At 41.8% G+C, this 16178-nt stretch overlaps 1 protein-coding gene across 6 annotated transcripts in view; it reads right to left on the reverse strand.

The window, feature by feature from the left end:
* Window positions 1-16178, reverse strand: part of ZBTB40 (zinc finger and BTB domain containing 40) — a 74196-nt gene that overhangs the window by 27178 nt on the left and 30840 nt on the right. For 4 of the 6 annotated variants that reach the window (XR_012381352.1, XM_073903211.1, XM_073903210.1 and 1 more), the window contains exons 2-4: window positions 7975-8732; window positions 7007-7140; window positions 6438-6530 (exon numbers count right to left, since the gene is read on the reverse strand). Coding sequence is in view for 5 of the 6 variants with exons in the window: in XM_073903211.1 (XP_073759312.1) it covers window positions 6438-6530; window positions 7007-7140; window positions 7975-8656 (909 nt within the window). In the remaining variant the exon portion in view is untranslated. The remainder of the gene's footprint in view (window positions 1-6437; window positions 6531-7006; window positions 7141-7974; window positions 8733-16178) is intronic. The other 2 variants (XM_073903212.1, XM_025856215.2) reach the window with 1 other exon arrangement.

The following is a 16178-nucleotide window of genomic DNA, read 5'->3' on the forward strand; positions in this document are numbered from 1 at the left end:
ACACACACACACACACACACACACACACACACACACACACACACACAACATGAAAGGATCTCATGAATATCTATACTTGCAAAGTTCAGCTAGACAGTTATTATAAATTCTGGTAGTAATTATAGGTTTAAAATTTTTGTTTAGAGAGATTTTTATCTTTCTCTCCTCCTCCCAAATAAACAGAAATTATGAACAAGTTAAAGTTAGACTGTGTTTCTTGGCTTTTGCTTAAGCTTGCTTCCTGATCACAGAATGAACATATAAAGCCAAGTTAAACTTAAAAAAAAAAAAAAAGGCTCCTGTGATTTTTAGTCATATACAAAAGTAAATTCAGATAAAGCCCAGTTTTGGAATACACATTAACTAAATTAAGTAACTTCCATGAACCTGAGTAACTCATCTTGTCTCCATTTTGAAAATAATAAACAAATGAAATACCAACTCAGCTGAATGCTTACTCGCTTTCAGTCACATTTACTCAACCTTCCATGCTCTTTTTAGTCACCCTAAAATCTCTTTAAGGAATGCCTTTTCCCTGACAGCAGTAGGGACCTGTGGTAGGCAGCCTCGAGATGGTTCCTAACATCCCTGCCACCAGGTATTCATGCCCTTGGGCTGAACCTGATGTCGTGCTTCCAAGGAAAAGCATATGGCATAAGTAATGGAGGGCACTTCTGAGGCTCAGTCACCATGACTTCCCTCTCGTCCATGTGGGTACTCTCTGCCTTCGCTCTGGAGGCAAGCTGCCATGTTGTGAGCTGCCCTACAGAGAGGCCCACGTGGCAGGGAACGGATGTCTCTGGCCAACAGTCAGTGAGTGAGCTTGGAAGTGAATCTTCAGAACCCTGCCAACAGTCACATGAGTGCACTTAGAAGGAGACACTCCCCATCCCCACCCCACCCCCACCCTGCTCCACTGAGCCCGGAGCTGTCTGCAGCCTTGTCTTGGACCTTGAGCCAGGGACTCAGCGAAGGATGCCTAGATACCTGACCCACAGAAATGGTGAGGTAATAAGTGTGTGTTCTTTTAAACTGCTATATGTTAAAGAGTAATTTGTTATTTGGCAATAGATACCTAATACATACCCTCTCAATGCCTATGCCCTCAGTAAACATGTTTTTCTCTCTTTACTTCTCCTTTCCTTCCTCCTTTTCTTCAATGCATCTTAACTGATACAGCATTTAGTCGTCGTCTCTCCTAGGCCAGTGTGCTTTCACCTGAAGCTCTCTGAATCTCAGTATCCAATTTGTCTGGCATTATCATTTGAGCCGGTGGGGAAGAGGCGCTCTCATCAATGGTGGCATCTGATGCACTTCTCATTATCCTCTCTGCTGTATCCTCCTCTGCAGAACTGCTCAGCAGTGAAATTAAAACATTTGTTAACTTCATTGCTCAGCAGTGACGCTAGGGTGTGACCATCTGGGAAGAGGAGCAGGGGTGAGACGATGAAAGGGCCAGAGGGAGCAGTCAGCTGCCTGGACAGCCCTGCTCTTTGCTCTTTCTTCCAGAACCTACTGGAGGCCTGGCACCAGAGCCAGCGTTTTAACTGTTACTCCATCAGCTCCCTAAACTGCCTGGGGCTCCTCCGTGCAGTGAGCCCTTTTCTGAAGTAGCATATCTGCCTAAACAGAGGGCGTCCCATATTGTGGCAGACTGAGGTTCACCGACTGCTACCATGTAACAGAACTCTAAGACATGAGCCCAAAACAGAGTTTTGCTCTTTAAGCAAACATTTGGAATTCCTTTGATTCTTAGAGTTAAAGGTACTTCAATAAATTCATACCAAATTATGGTCACACATGTAATCAACATACTTTGATTTATGAATGAACTATAGGCCAATATATTTAAAGATGGGACAGTTTCTTTTCCTTTTAAAATTTAAGCTTTGCCTTACACTAAGGTCTTTTAATTGAATTTACTTATTTTCCCAACTGTCTGCCTATTGCCTTTGGATTTGTTTGAGTTATGCTGTGTTCTTACTCACCCATGTCTCCCCTGAATGCCAAGGGCCAGATGATGGCACTCATGACATAGACCACAAGAGCTCAACATAATCCCAGACACTGTGCGTATGTGCCATATATTTAACTCCTCACATCAGTCCTCGGAGGCATTATTACCACAACTACTTAAATGAGAGAGAGGTGAAGTAATTTGCCTGAGGTTGCGTGGCCAGTAAGCAGAGTACCAGGGAAGAAACCCTGAGCTTATTCCAGTGACTCAGCACCCCTTTCACCAGTTCCCACCCCTAGATTTTGAGTGTAACCAAATCCATTTACACTGCATTCTCCTGGACTTATAGAGTCAACATCACGTTGAACCCAATGGGTCATATCTAGACAATCTGTACCATTCCTCCTGGTCCCAGTGACTTGTATACAGACTGGTACACAGTAGATGCTTCATAAATATTTGTTTAACCGAATGAATACCTTGCCATATTCCCTTGCCATAAAACCAATAGCCTTTCTATCAATGGCTACATTACCTTAGACTTCATAATTAGAGAGAAGATATGGCAAAACAACAACTTACTTCCATTTCTCATTGACCCGTAAAATGAACCCTACACTCTCAGTGAACACAGTCCAAAAAACACAGACATGCACTTCTTGACAAATCTCCAAAGTAGTGACACGGTTGAAAACATCAGATTCACATAGGAGAGGAGACTTGTTTGCCTTTGAAACAAAGTTGAAAGAGAAAAAAAAGCTACTAGGCCTTAAGCTTTGGGAGTCGTTCTAGAACTTTAGGTGAAAAGTGGATCAAACAGCAAGGAAATCAATACTAGAAGTTATCTCCTTATTCTAGTCAAAGATTCGCTTTGCTATATACACAATTAATTAAAAGCAGGAACATGGCTAGGAATAAAGAAAGAAGACAATTAAAAGTTCCTGCATAAAAGCTAAAAAAAATTATGAGCTTGCCTTTAAACACAGGATTTGCTCAGCTCAGCCAGAAAGCCTGTTAGGTCAGTATCTGCTTTCTCTAATGGGTAGGGCTATTACACCGAGATAAAGATGGGCAGAAGCCACTTTCCCATCCCAGCACCCAAGAGATTTCTCCTTAATCAGTTCTGGCTTTGGTTTCACACAATCCAAGCAGCCCAGCCTCCTCCCATGTTGCTGCAATCACTGTTCAGGGAATGGCTTTGCCACCTTTCATCATTTATCTCAGGAAATAAAATAAGCAGGACACTAATTAGTTCGTGGCATCCTCCTGAAACCTGGGGCAGTCCAGGCCAGGTGCACACCTTGTGTCTGTGTTTCAGAAAAGGAACAGGCTGGTCCATCTCAACCAGAACACTCACAGGCCTTCACAAGCCTCCAAATTTCACATCTAAGCACAGATCATTTTTAACGTTAAGCTGTCTTTTTAATGTTATGCCGATTAACCAAATAACAACAATAAAAAGCATTCAAAGCTCCTTGGGAGCTAAAACTCTTTAAACAGAAAAACAACAAACCCCAGCCTTTACAATTGGAGCTGAAATGCAGACTGATATTTCAAGTGAACAGTTTGCAAATGCTTTCAGTACTGAGGCCTTTTGGGGATTCCCATAGTTTGGTGACTCCAAAAAAATAATTACATATGTGGCAGGATTTCTCTGCTGTCAAGACACTCTATAGGGATAGGGATCCAGTTTTATTTATATGTATTTTCCTAGCAACCAGCTCAATGCCTGGCACACACCAGCTGCTCAGTAAATATTTGCTGAATCAAGGGGTAAGCAAAGAATAACACTTGGGAAAAATGTGTACTCGGTGGCCCCTCAAAACACTGAGGTGTCAGCACAGACACTGTGACATCTGCCATCATACACTAAGAACTGTGCAAGCCATTAACTTCTCTAGCAGTGCTTCTCAGAAATGTGGTCTACTGATACCAAAACAGCAACACGGGGAGCTGCTCTACCACAACCTAAGAATCAGACTCTCTGGAAATGAGATGTACATTTTAACAAGTGCACCGGATGATTTTTACATACACTGAACCACTGTTCTAGAGACTGATGGCTTTGTACCAGACACTATACCTGCAGTTCAGGAAGGTACTTCCAAATGGGTAATGGTCCCTGTTTGAAAGCATGACTTACAAATTAAGCTTAAAGTAACAGCAATCCGTCTCATGTGTCAGAGCAAATGACCATGGCACTAGGATATTATAAGGCATTAAGTAAAAAGGGGGTTTTCAAGGTCAGCTAAGTCTAAAAATACAAAGTTAACGTATAAACAAACAATAGCAGTCAGCACCAATTGAGCTCCTTCTCTGGGCCTGGCATTTTAATGTGAGTTTTCCATCAATAATCTTTATTAATTTCACAATGATCCTGTGATACAGGTGACAACATTCCCATTTTACAAATTAGGAAATTAGTTTCCGCAGTGTAGTGGCTATCACGTTCGCCCCACAAATTAGGAAATTAAGGCTTACAGGGACTAAGTTGTTTGAGGTCACAACACTAGCAAATGGCAGAGCTGAATAACTAACTGTATATCCACACAATGGAACTCTGCTCAGGCATAAAAAGGGTAAATATGCAACAACATAGGTACACCTCAGAAGAATTATGCTGAATGCAAGAAGCTGGACCAAAAAGAATATAGAATGTATGACTCCCTTTATATATAATACTCTAGAAAATGCAAATTCATCCACAGAGAGAGCGCAGGTCAGTGTCACCTGGAGATGGGCAGGTCGAAAGGGGTAGGAGGAGGGATTACTAAGGGCATAAGGAAACTCAGGGGTGATGGATATGTTCAGTATCTTGCTTGTGGCAATGGCGTCGGATTTTAAAGCTTATCAAACTGCACACTTTAAATACATACAGCTCACTGTAAGTAACCTACCTTAATAAACTGATCTAAAAGAAAGTTAAAAAGTGAAAGAGAAGCACAGGGCCTAAGTACAAAGCAGTACTTTACCAACTCTATGTATTTTATTTAATGGAATCTTATGCTCTTCAAATATTTTTTTCTCTTTTTCTTTCTGCAGCTGAAAGGCTTATTATGGAATATAACAGAATCAGTTTTAAATACTACCACCAAGTGATTTGTAGAGCTCTTACTCTGACCTCTAAAACCGAGGAAGAAATAACATAAGCCTATAATGACCCCAACAGTGAATCAGTGTTCTTTCTAAGTACTACTAATGTTATTGTCACCAAAAGATTAGGACAAGAATTGGGAGGGAAAAAAAGTGTTGGATGAAACCATGTACAGCAAAACTTTCTTGAGCACTTGTTATTAGCCAGACACTTTTAGGTATCAGCATTAGAAAAAAAAAATGCTTAACAGACAGTTCAAGTGAGTATCCAGGCAACCCTAATAATCTGAGTACTGCTGATCTATGCTGCTGCTCCTCAGGCACCAGAATTAAGTAGAGAGGAAGTCCCAAGAGGGAAAATGAAGAGGTGTGTCTCTAAGCCATCCAGGTAACAAACTTGTAACAAAAACGACAGCTTGAACAGAGAACATCCACGTGCAAAAATATAAAACCATAATGTCCTTCAGTATTATCGGTACAAAGAATATCAAGGTTTTACAACTTATCACCTCCCTAACAGAGTCACTGGGGTTAACCCAGTGTTATGAAAAGCTGTTCTTTCAAGAAAGTAATTTACAGTCAACTGTCAATTAACCATGGTTAAAAGAAATACCTGACCTTGAATTGTTGTTGTTTTAAAGTAACTTGCTATGAATCTGGGAAATACTTATATAGCAGAAAGGCATTCACTGCTTGGATGAAGGTAACTAACAGACATGCAATTGCCTACAGCGACATGGGAAGCCTCCCGCCACGCAGATGAGCAAGCCTGCAGGGACAGTGCCCACCAGCTCTGCCAAGCCCCGCTCAGCACGGGACGCACGGCTGGGGGAAAGGCAAAGCAAGAGGAATCCTAAAGTGGCTGTGGACGTTCAAGGGATGGGGAGTCAGGTAGTGAGGAAGCCCACCGGTGGGGATGCGTCTCACTGACAGATTGAAAGAAAGAAAAGGCCAGTTATTCAAGAAATAAGAGCTTGATAACCACTGGGCAGTTGTTGGGTCGTTCCTAAACACTTCTACATACATGACATACATGTATCATTTTCCCCTACTGGCAGTAAAACCTAGTGTGCAAGGGAACCGCTCTGAAGTCAGAATGCTTGAGTTTGAATTCTTGCTCAGTCCTACAAGCTCTGCGGCCTTGGCCAGGTTATATACCTGAAACCATTTTTCTCATCTGTGAAATGGGGCTAAAAAACAGTAAAATAGTACCCACCCGGGTGATTTTTTGTGAGAACTAAATGTGATAACATGTGTGCCAAGCATAGCAAGGTAAGTATTCAATAAATGTTCACCATTAGTGGTTTTATGTCATAAAATGGCCACTGTATTCTTAAACATTGGATGCAATTTACTATATAAGGTTTACATTAAGTCCATTTCGTACCTTGTTTTGAGTATTTCTTATTGTTCTGCTCTGGTTTTTATCATTCAGTCTTGATTTGGGGTTATCCATGACTACTTTCTGCCTCATTTTATCCTTGATTAATCAGGAGGAAACGGTATGATCAGTTACGTATCCTGGATCAAAACTGGTTGTAAGCCTGGTGATCAGAATATAACTTAGTTTTGAAAGCATCTTGCCTAGTACTTTTGCAAGACTGCCCTTTAGAAAACAAATGTCAAAAAAAATTAAAGTTTGAGGGATGCCTGGGTGGCTCAGTCAGTTAAGTGTCTGCCTTTGGCTCAGGTCATGATCCCAGCGTACTGGGATCGAGTCCTGCATGGGGCTCCTTGCTCGGCGGGGAGCCTGCTTCTCCCTCTGCCTGCCGCTCCCCCTGCTTGTGCTCTCTTTCTCTCTCTGACAAATAAATAAATAAAATCTTTAAAAAAAATTAAAGTTTGAAAAAACAAAGACTCTGGAGTATTTTGCATTTTCAGAGTTCTGCCCCGTATGGGAAGCTGGTCTGGTATCGAGAGAACACTACATCCGCAAACAAATAAAACGGTACTTACCTCCTCCTGTGCACCTTTAATTTCCGAACACTCTTCTAGTCTTTTTAAAACATCCTGGGTTACCAAGAGTGCATCAGAGAAGACACTTTCATTCTCTAGAAGAAAATTCAGCTGATGGTGTTTCCTCTCATACTCTGAGTACAAAACAGAATAAAAAAAAATATATCAGTGATTCATTATTTGAGATGATTTTTAAAAGTTTAAGCTGACAACCTTTAGGTTGTATGCTGCATTTATAACTGACACCTAGCACATCAGTTGTGGGTAACAGAAAACAGTGTCCCTACCAGCTTCCTCCTCTGTGCCGCCCTCATCCTGGTTAGAATAATGGGTAAGCAACAAAACCGGTATATCGGGGGCACTTAAGGTGACTCAGTAGGTTAAGCATCCGACTCTTGATTTCGGCTCAGGTTGTGATCTCAGGATCATGAGACCAAGCCCTGAGTCAGGCTCCGCACTGGACAGACACAGAGCCTGCCTGGGATTCTCTCTCCCCATCTCACTCTGCCCCTCCCCACTCGCTCTCTTTTTCTTTCTCTCTGTCTCAAAACAAAAACACCCCTGGTACATTGTTATTTTAGCATTGCTTTTCTGCTCTGTAGCTCATCCTCAGCGTTCCATCACTCAAAAACACAGACACTTTAAAAAAAGAAGAATGCCCCCTTGGGGGGCAGGCTGGCTCAGCTGGGGGAGCATGCGACGCATGATCTCAGCGTTATGGGTTCGAGCTCCATGTTGGGTACAGAGATGACTTAAAAAAAATAAAATCTTAAAAAAAAAGAAGAAGAATGCCCCAGTGGGAGTTTTGCTTTGGATTCTGTGTTGGATTGGACTGGATTTTGGTTTCCTATCTAGCAGTGGTTTTTGGTAAATTTATCATTGAAACAAAAAAAATTCATAAAGATCACTGGATGTAGTAATTGACAATAGAAGGACAGATTATAAAAGAACTATTAAACGAAGATTACCTGGCTCTGTGCTTGCCCCCTTTGCCTCTCTAAAGGCTTGTACAGCAGGAGAGGAGGAACAAACTTCAGATGGACGAGGAGTCTCCACCGAGGTGTCTGTGTTCCCCTGCATCTCCTGGGCACTGGAAGGCCCCATACTCATCTCTCGTGCGTCCTCAGTCTCGGCTTTCACAGGGCCCCCTAGAGGGGCAGAAGCCTCCAGGGAAGGACGAGACTCTGCAGCGCCCTCAGAGGCAAGGATTTCTACTTCAGGCTTCTCTGGTTCCTTCCTGAATGCCTCTGAGGATGGTACGGAGACATCCTTCACCACCTGACCCTGAACAGAGCAGTTCACAAGGCTGGTCAGAAGATTTTTACAACTAACGGCCACATCAAACATCTGGAGGCTGTCGGCCAGAGAGATGATTTTGGAGAAGTTGTGCTTGCCCACGGGTAGTTTGCCAGTGTACATCATTTCTAACAAGAGGGCAAACTCCTCGGGGCTCACGACAGACGCATCGATGGAGATGGTGTCTGTGTTGTCCAGCAGGGTTTTGAACAGGAGGCTGGCCGCAGCCAGGACGAGCTTGTGGGCCCTGAAGTAAATGGCACCAATGGAAATGGTGCAGTCACAGAACTGCTGCTCCTTGCACAGAGTGTAGAGCTGCTGCAGCAGCTGCCGGCTATAGTTGGGGAGCTCCATCGCCTCCGCTCTGCCCCTGAAGACTTCTCGCCCTCTCTTCTTCCAGAACCCACTCTGTGAGGATCAGTGCTGTCTCCTAGAGAAACCCCAAAAGTGCTATGTTAATACATCACAAGCACACAGGGAAAGACCTTGAATGAAATATTCAAACAAACAGTCAACTCACACATGCATTCGCCCAATGTTGCTCAACAGGAGGGGCGCTGCGCCAGGGACGCTAGATTAATAATGCTGACGAGAGCAGTCACGGGCGTAATGCTGTGAAAGGGATTATGCTTTGTGCTTCATCTGGACAGTCTCACTGGATCCTCACGATGACTCAATGGGAAAGATACCGTACCTTCCCCATTTTACAGATGAGACTGAAGCTTAGAGGTACTGAGACAACCAGCCTGAGGCAAAGGAGCCGTTAAATGGCGTTTGTGTATCACTCACCTCAGGGCTGTAGGTAATACATTGCTGGATGCGTTCCTGCCTCCAGTGAATTCTCAGCCAACGGAAGGAGGCAACTATATAAACAGATCTGCAACACAATGTCCTCATCTCATTGGACTTATCTGCAACACGCACGCAGGTCATCACTCCCTCCTGCTTCAAACACATGTTTCGCTTGCTCCTGCTCTCTCTGCTTCGCCCATGACCTCCCGAACCACGCCTTCCCAGCACCCTTTGCTGGGTCCTCTGCGTCATGTTGGCCTTTACAGTTTGGAATGCTCCAGGACTCAGTCATCTCTCCTTTCGTCTTCTGTCTCATCTGATTCCACACCTTTGAAATGTCAACGAATGCTGACAGCTTGCAGGCTGACATCCTGAGCTCGGGCCTCTCCTCTGGAGTCCAGATGCACACCTCCAGCTACCTGTTCAGCATCTCCGATCAGAGGCCTGATGGGTGGCTTAAACTTACATCCAAAACTCTCCTGCAATCTTCCTACTCCACAGCAATTTTGTCTTTCTAGTTGTTCAGACCAAAACCCAGAAGTCATCCTTGACTCCAGAGTTTTTCTTATACTCCTTATCCAATCCTTTATAAGTCCTGTTGACTCTACCTTCAAAATACACCCCAAATCCAATCACTTCCTGCTGCCTCCACTGGCTCTGGGCTCTTCCTTCAGTCTAAGCCTCCATCACCTTGGATCTGGCCTATTGCAGCAATCTCCTCTAACTGGTCTCCACACCCCTGCCCCTTTCTAGCCCCACCCCTACGCCACCCTACCTCAATCCAGGAGTCATAGGGCTCTTTTTGGCATGCAGCCAGAGCTTGTCCCTTCTTTGCACAGAAGCCTCCCTGGCTTCTGGTCTCAGAGTAAACGCAAAAAGCCAAGGTTCTTCTAATGGCCTACACCCCCCTCATAAGCTGGCTGGCATTTACTCTCTACGCCACCTTCTACCGCCCTCCCCTTACCCATTCGGCCCTAAGCACACTGCCTTCCTTACGGATCAGGGAACAGTCTGTACGTGTTCATCTACAGGTGTCTCCACACGTGTGCAAGGCTCACTCTCCCTTCCAGCAGGTCTCTGCTCTAAGGCCACATCATTACTGAGGGCTCCCCTGACCAGGTCCTTTAAATAGCAGCCTCCTCTCCAACCTTAGAACATTCCATCCCTCTTACTCTATTTATCATCACAGCATTATCACCTACTGACATATATTATATTTTACTTATTATCATGTATCTCCCTTCACTGGAATGTAAACTCCATTAGGGAAGGAACTTTTTAAAAAATCATCTGCTATATCCCAGTGCTTAAAATTCTGCCTCACACAAATGTTGTTGATTAGCTGGTGTAATGAATAAATGAATGGAAGGAGATGTAATGGCAGAGATTTGCACCCAGAAACCCAGCTTAGGGAAAAGGCGTGTGGAGCAGTCAGAGTAAGGTCTGGAGGAGGAGCTGAGCTGCCGGAATAAATGAGTAGGCCCTGGTGAGGTGAAGGGGGTGAGACAATAGGCGCTCTGGGCAAGGAGACTGCATGAGGCGTGCAGACAAGAAAACATCTCCAGTGGAGGGAAGGAAGGGGTACCGGGGGGACTGGAAGGAATTCAGTGATCCTGCAACATAAGCAGGGGGCAGGGGGTATCAGGAGCTAAAGCTGGCAGGCAGGGCTTGTGGCCACAGAGAGATACATGGGCCATGCTTAGGAGCTTGGATTTATCCGAAAGGCAACGAGGAGCCACTGAAGGGTTTGAAAGGCTTTAAGCAGGGAAGTCACATGGTCAAAGATGCATCTTAAATGGATCATCTAAGTGACATCTGCACAGAATTGAGGGGGATAATGCTAGAGACAGGCTCTATTATTGCAGGAGTTCAGAGATAAATCAATGAGGACTTTGACCCACAGAAGGGGCAAGAGAAGAGAGAGAAAGAGACAGCCAAAAATATTTAGAACATGTAACTGTCATGATTTAAAGTCTGAGTGGATGTGAGGGAAGAGAGAGACCGCTCCCAGGTCCTGGTCTGGTTGAGTGGGAGTGGATGCTGAGATGATCCAGATAACACAAGAAAATAGTCTTGGGAAGAAGATATGTGGTTCAGTTTTGGGTTTGAGGATCTTATGATGATAGCCAAATCCTATAATCTCACTTGTATAAAGAAAAGAAAATACACTGACAAAAGGGTGGAAAGCCAAACGTCAAAATAACACTGGCTGCCTTCTTTGTTAGCAAGATTGTGGGTGATCCCCTTTCCCTTCCGCCACTATTTCATTTTCCCACATTTGAAGCTGAAAGATCAAAATAAAAATAGGGGTGCCTGGGCAGCTCAGTTGGTTCAGCGTCCAACTCTTGATTTTGGCTTGGGTCATGATCTCAGGGTCATAGGATGGAGCCGATGTCTGGCTCCGTGCTCAGCACTGAATCTGCTTGTCCCCCTCCCTCTGCTCCTTCCCCCACTCATGCTTGTGTGCTCTCTTTCTCTCTTTCAAATAAATAAATAAAATCTTAAAAAAAAAATAAAAATAAAACTATTTCCAAGTTCTGGTTTCTGGTCTGGCCTGTAAGAAGCTTAGGAAGTCACCATTCCATCCTGACAACAGTAAAAAGCTAAACAAATGGAAAGATCAACAACTCTTTTTAGATCTGTCAGAGAACTGAGGTCACAGGGCAAAACTGCTCTCCCCCAAACTGGAGAAAAAGGCAGATAGAATCATAACTTCTCAGAGGAGAAACCCACCAACAGATACATCCATGGGAACTGGTACCAGAAAAGGAAAACAAAAACTGAAATTGACAAATTGCTGGAGGCTCAGGGTGGACAAGTCTGAGTTAAAAACTCCAGAGGGACCAAGTCATAATTTTGTGAGTTTTACCTCTGGGAGCTCTAAGGGGTGAATACAGGCGAAAAATTCCCTCCTGCTTCTGGAAGGAGGAGGGGAGAACTAACCATTTTGAAATATGCCAGAGCACTCTGTTCTTAACAAGGCCTAGCTTCAGGAGAAACTATTTTACCAGATTCCAACCTAACTGGGGGAAGAGAAATACCCTTCAGCCCACTTCTAGCCATCCTGCACTAGGGGTGGGAGGGGATGAACTGAAAAACTTCAGTGAAGTTCATAGTCCTGTGGCACAGGCTCACCAAGAGACTGAGACCCAATCATCGGTCTATAAAACACTTCCTCCCCTACATCTTACCATCCCATCACTATACGCTTATTTACCACAATTCCTTTTACCCAGTACTTTATGTCTACCTTTCAAGAAAAAAATATGAGACGTACTAAAAGGCAAAAACACAGTCTGAAGAGACTGAACAAGTATCAGAACCACAGTCAGATACATCAGGAATTATCAGACCAGGAATTTTTAAAAACTGTAATGCTAAGGGCATTAATGGAAAAAAGCAGACAACATGCAAGAACAGATGAACAATGGAAGAGAGATGGAAATGAAAAAAATGAAAAAAATGCTGTAAGTCAAAAACATAAATTAAGAATGCCTTTGATGTGCTCATTAGTAGACTGAGAAAAGCTTAGGAAAGAATCTCTAAATTTGAGGATATAATCAGAACAGAATATCCAAGAACTGTGGGACAACTACAAAAGGTAAAACATCTGTGCAAATGGGGATATCTGATGGAGATGAAAGAGAAAGGAACAGAAGCAATATTTGAAGCAATAATGACTGAGCATTTCCCCAAATTAATGTTAGACACCAAACCGCATGTCTTGGATGCTCAGAGAACACCAAGCACAATAAATGCCAAAATCTTACACTTAGGCGTATCATATTCAAACTACAAAAAAAATGAAAGCTTTAAAAAAAAAATCTCAGAAAAAGTCAGAGGAAAAAAAAACCCACTTTACCTATAGAGGAGCAAAGATAAGAATCACGTCTGATTTCTCCTCAGAAACCATGCAAGTAGGAAGAGAGTAGAATAAAATAATTGAAGTGTTGAGAAGGGAAAAAAAAAAAGCCCAACCAACCTAGAATTCTGTACCTTGTAAAATTATCCTTCAAAAGTGAAAGGGAAGACTTTCTCAGACAAGCAAAACTGAGTGACTTGGTTGCCATTAGACCCGCCTTGCAAGAAACACTAAAGAAGTTTTTCAGAGAGAAGGAAAATCATAAAGTATAGAAATTTGAATCTGCATTAAAAAATGAAAAGCACTGGAGAATGAATAGGTAAAGGTAAAATAAAAATTTATTTTTTAATTCTTAATTGATATAACATGTAACTGTTCAAAATAACAGCAACAATTTATTTGATTATGCTTGCTTATGTTTAGATATACTTATGTATACATAAGTGAAATGAATAACAGCAATGATACAAGGAATGGGAGGAAGAATTAGGATTATTTTATTAGCATAAGGTATTTGTACTACCAGTGAAGTAGTACAGTGTCATTTGAAAGTGGACTTGGATTAGTTATAAATGTATACTGCAAACTACAGGGCAACCACTAAAAAAGTTTGAAAAGAAATACAAATGATATGTTAAGAAAGTGAAAATGGAATCATGTCAAAGGCTCAACTAAAACCACAAAAGAATGAAAAAATGTGGAATACAAAAATAGGAACAAAGAACAAGGGCAACATATAAACAACATTAACAAATATGGCAGATATAAATCCAACATTACCAATAATCACTTTAAACAACAATGGTCTAAATACACCTTTTAAAAAGCAAATGTCAGAATAGACAAAAACAAAAAACAGGACCCAACTCTATGTTGTCTACAAGAAACCCATTTCAAATACAAAGACACATACAGATTTAAAGTAAATGCAGGGGTGCCTGGGTGGCGAGTCAGCTGAGCATCCAACTCATGGTTTCAGCTCAGGTTGTGGTCTTGGGATCATGGGATCAAGTCCTGCATTGCGCTCTGCGCTCAGCACGGAGTCTGTCTGGAACTCTCTCTCCCTCTGCCCCTCCCCCACCTCTAAAATAAATGAATAAATCTTTAAAAAAATAAAAATAAATAAAGCAAATGAATAGAGAAAGATATATCATGATAATACTAATCAAAAGAAAATGGGTAGGGCGCCTGGGTGGCTCAGTTGGTTAAGCAACTGCCTTCAGCTCAGGTCATGATCCTGGAGTCCCAGGATCGAGTCCCACATCGGGCTCCCTGCTCAGCGGGGAGTCTGCTTCTCCCTCTGACCCTCTTCCCTCTCGTGCTCTCTCTCTCTCATTCTCTCTCTCTCAAATAAATAAATAAAATCTTTAAAAAAAAAAAAAGAAAACGGGTAGCTATATTAATTTCAGACAGAACAGACTTCAAAATAAGCAAAGCTATCAGGGATAAAGAGGGGCATTATATAATCAAAAAGGGGTCAATACTTCAAGAAAACATAATCTCTCATGTGCATTTGCCTAACAACAGAGTATCAAAACAAGGAAGGCAAACTGAAAGAGCTGCAAAAAGAATTAGGTGAATCTACTATTATAATTGGAGACTTTAAACATCCCTTTATCAGAAATGGACAGACTTGGCAGGCAGAACATCAATAAGAACATAGTGGAAGTCAACTGGATATAATGGGCATCTATAGACTACTTCATCTAACAGCAGCAGATTACACATTCTTCTCAAGATCACATGGAACAGTACCAAGATAGACCAATTCTGGGCCAAAAAATACCCTTAACAAATTAAAAAAAAAATAGAAACCATACAATCTCTGCTCTCAGACAACAATGGAATTAAACTCAAAATCAATGACAGGGTGCCTGGGTGGCTCAGTTGGTTAAGTGTCTGACTTCGGCTCAGGTCATAATCTCAGGATCCTGGCACTGAGCCCTGTGTCACGCTCCCCACTCAGCAAGGAATCTGCTTATCCCTCTCCCTCTGCTCCTACCCCTGCTCATGCTCTTGCTCTCAAGTAAATAAAATCTAAAAAAAAAAAAATGACAAAAAGATAGCTGGAAAATCCCAAATGTGTGGAGATTAAACACACATTTTTCTACATAACACATGGGTCAAGGAAGAAATCTCAAGAGGAATTTAAAAATATTCGAAACTAGGGGATGCCTGGCTGGCTCAGTCAGTGGAGTATGAGACTCTTAATTTCGGGGTTAGGAGTTTGAGCCCCATGTTAGATGTAGAAATTTAAAAATATATATGTTCTAAACTAAATGAAAATGTAAATACAACTTATCAAAATTTGTGGGATGCAGCAAAAGCAGTGCTTAGAGGAATATCTATAGCATTGAATGCATATTTTAGAAAAGAAGAAAGATCTAAAACCAATAATCTAAGCTTCCATCATGGGATATAAGAACAAGAAGAACAAAATAAATCCAATTAAACAGTAGGAAAAAAATAATTAGCCAAAAAATAAATGAAATTGAAAAGAGTAAATGAATAAAGAAAAATCAATAAAACCAAAAGCTGGTTCTTTGAAAAGATCAATAAAATCAATATGCTTCTAGCTAGGCTAACTACGAAAAAAAAAAAGAGAGAGAGAGCACAAACTATTCATAACAGAAATGAAAAATGGGACATTACTATAGATTTCACACACAATAAAAGGATAATAAAGAAATATTATAAGCAACTTTATGCCCACAAATTTGAGAACTCTGACGAAAGGGATCAATTCTCTGAAAGACATAATCCACCAAAACTCACACAAGAATAGACAATCTGAAAAGACCTAAATCTATCAAAGATATTGAATCAACAATTAATAACTTTCCAATACTGGAAGCACCAGGCCCAGATGGTTCACTAGTGAATTCTACCAAACATTTAAGAAATTACACCAAGTATCTACGGTCTCTTCCAGAAGACAGAAGCAAAGAGAATACTTCTAACTCACTCTATGAAGCCAAATTATACTACCACCAAAACCAGAGACATTATAAGAAAAAAAAAAAAAACCTACAGACCAACATCTCTCATGAACCAAGATACAGACATCCTCAACAAAATATCAGCAAATCAAATCCAACAATGTATACAAAGAATGATAAACCATGACCAAGTGGGATTTACCCCAGGTACCCAAGGCTGGTTCAACATTTGAAAATCAATAAATGTAATCCATCACATCAACAGGCTAAAGAAAAAGAAAAA

Source organism: Callorhinus ursinus, unplaced genomic scaffold, assembly GCF_003265705.2.
Source record: "Callorhinus ursinus isolate GAN/ISIS: 27379988/994484 unplaced genomic scaffold, GSC_fseal_2.0 scaffold18, whole genome shotgun sequence".
NCBI lineage: Eukaryota > Metazoa > Chordata > Mammalia > Carnivora > Otariidae > Callorhinus > Callorhinus ursinus.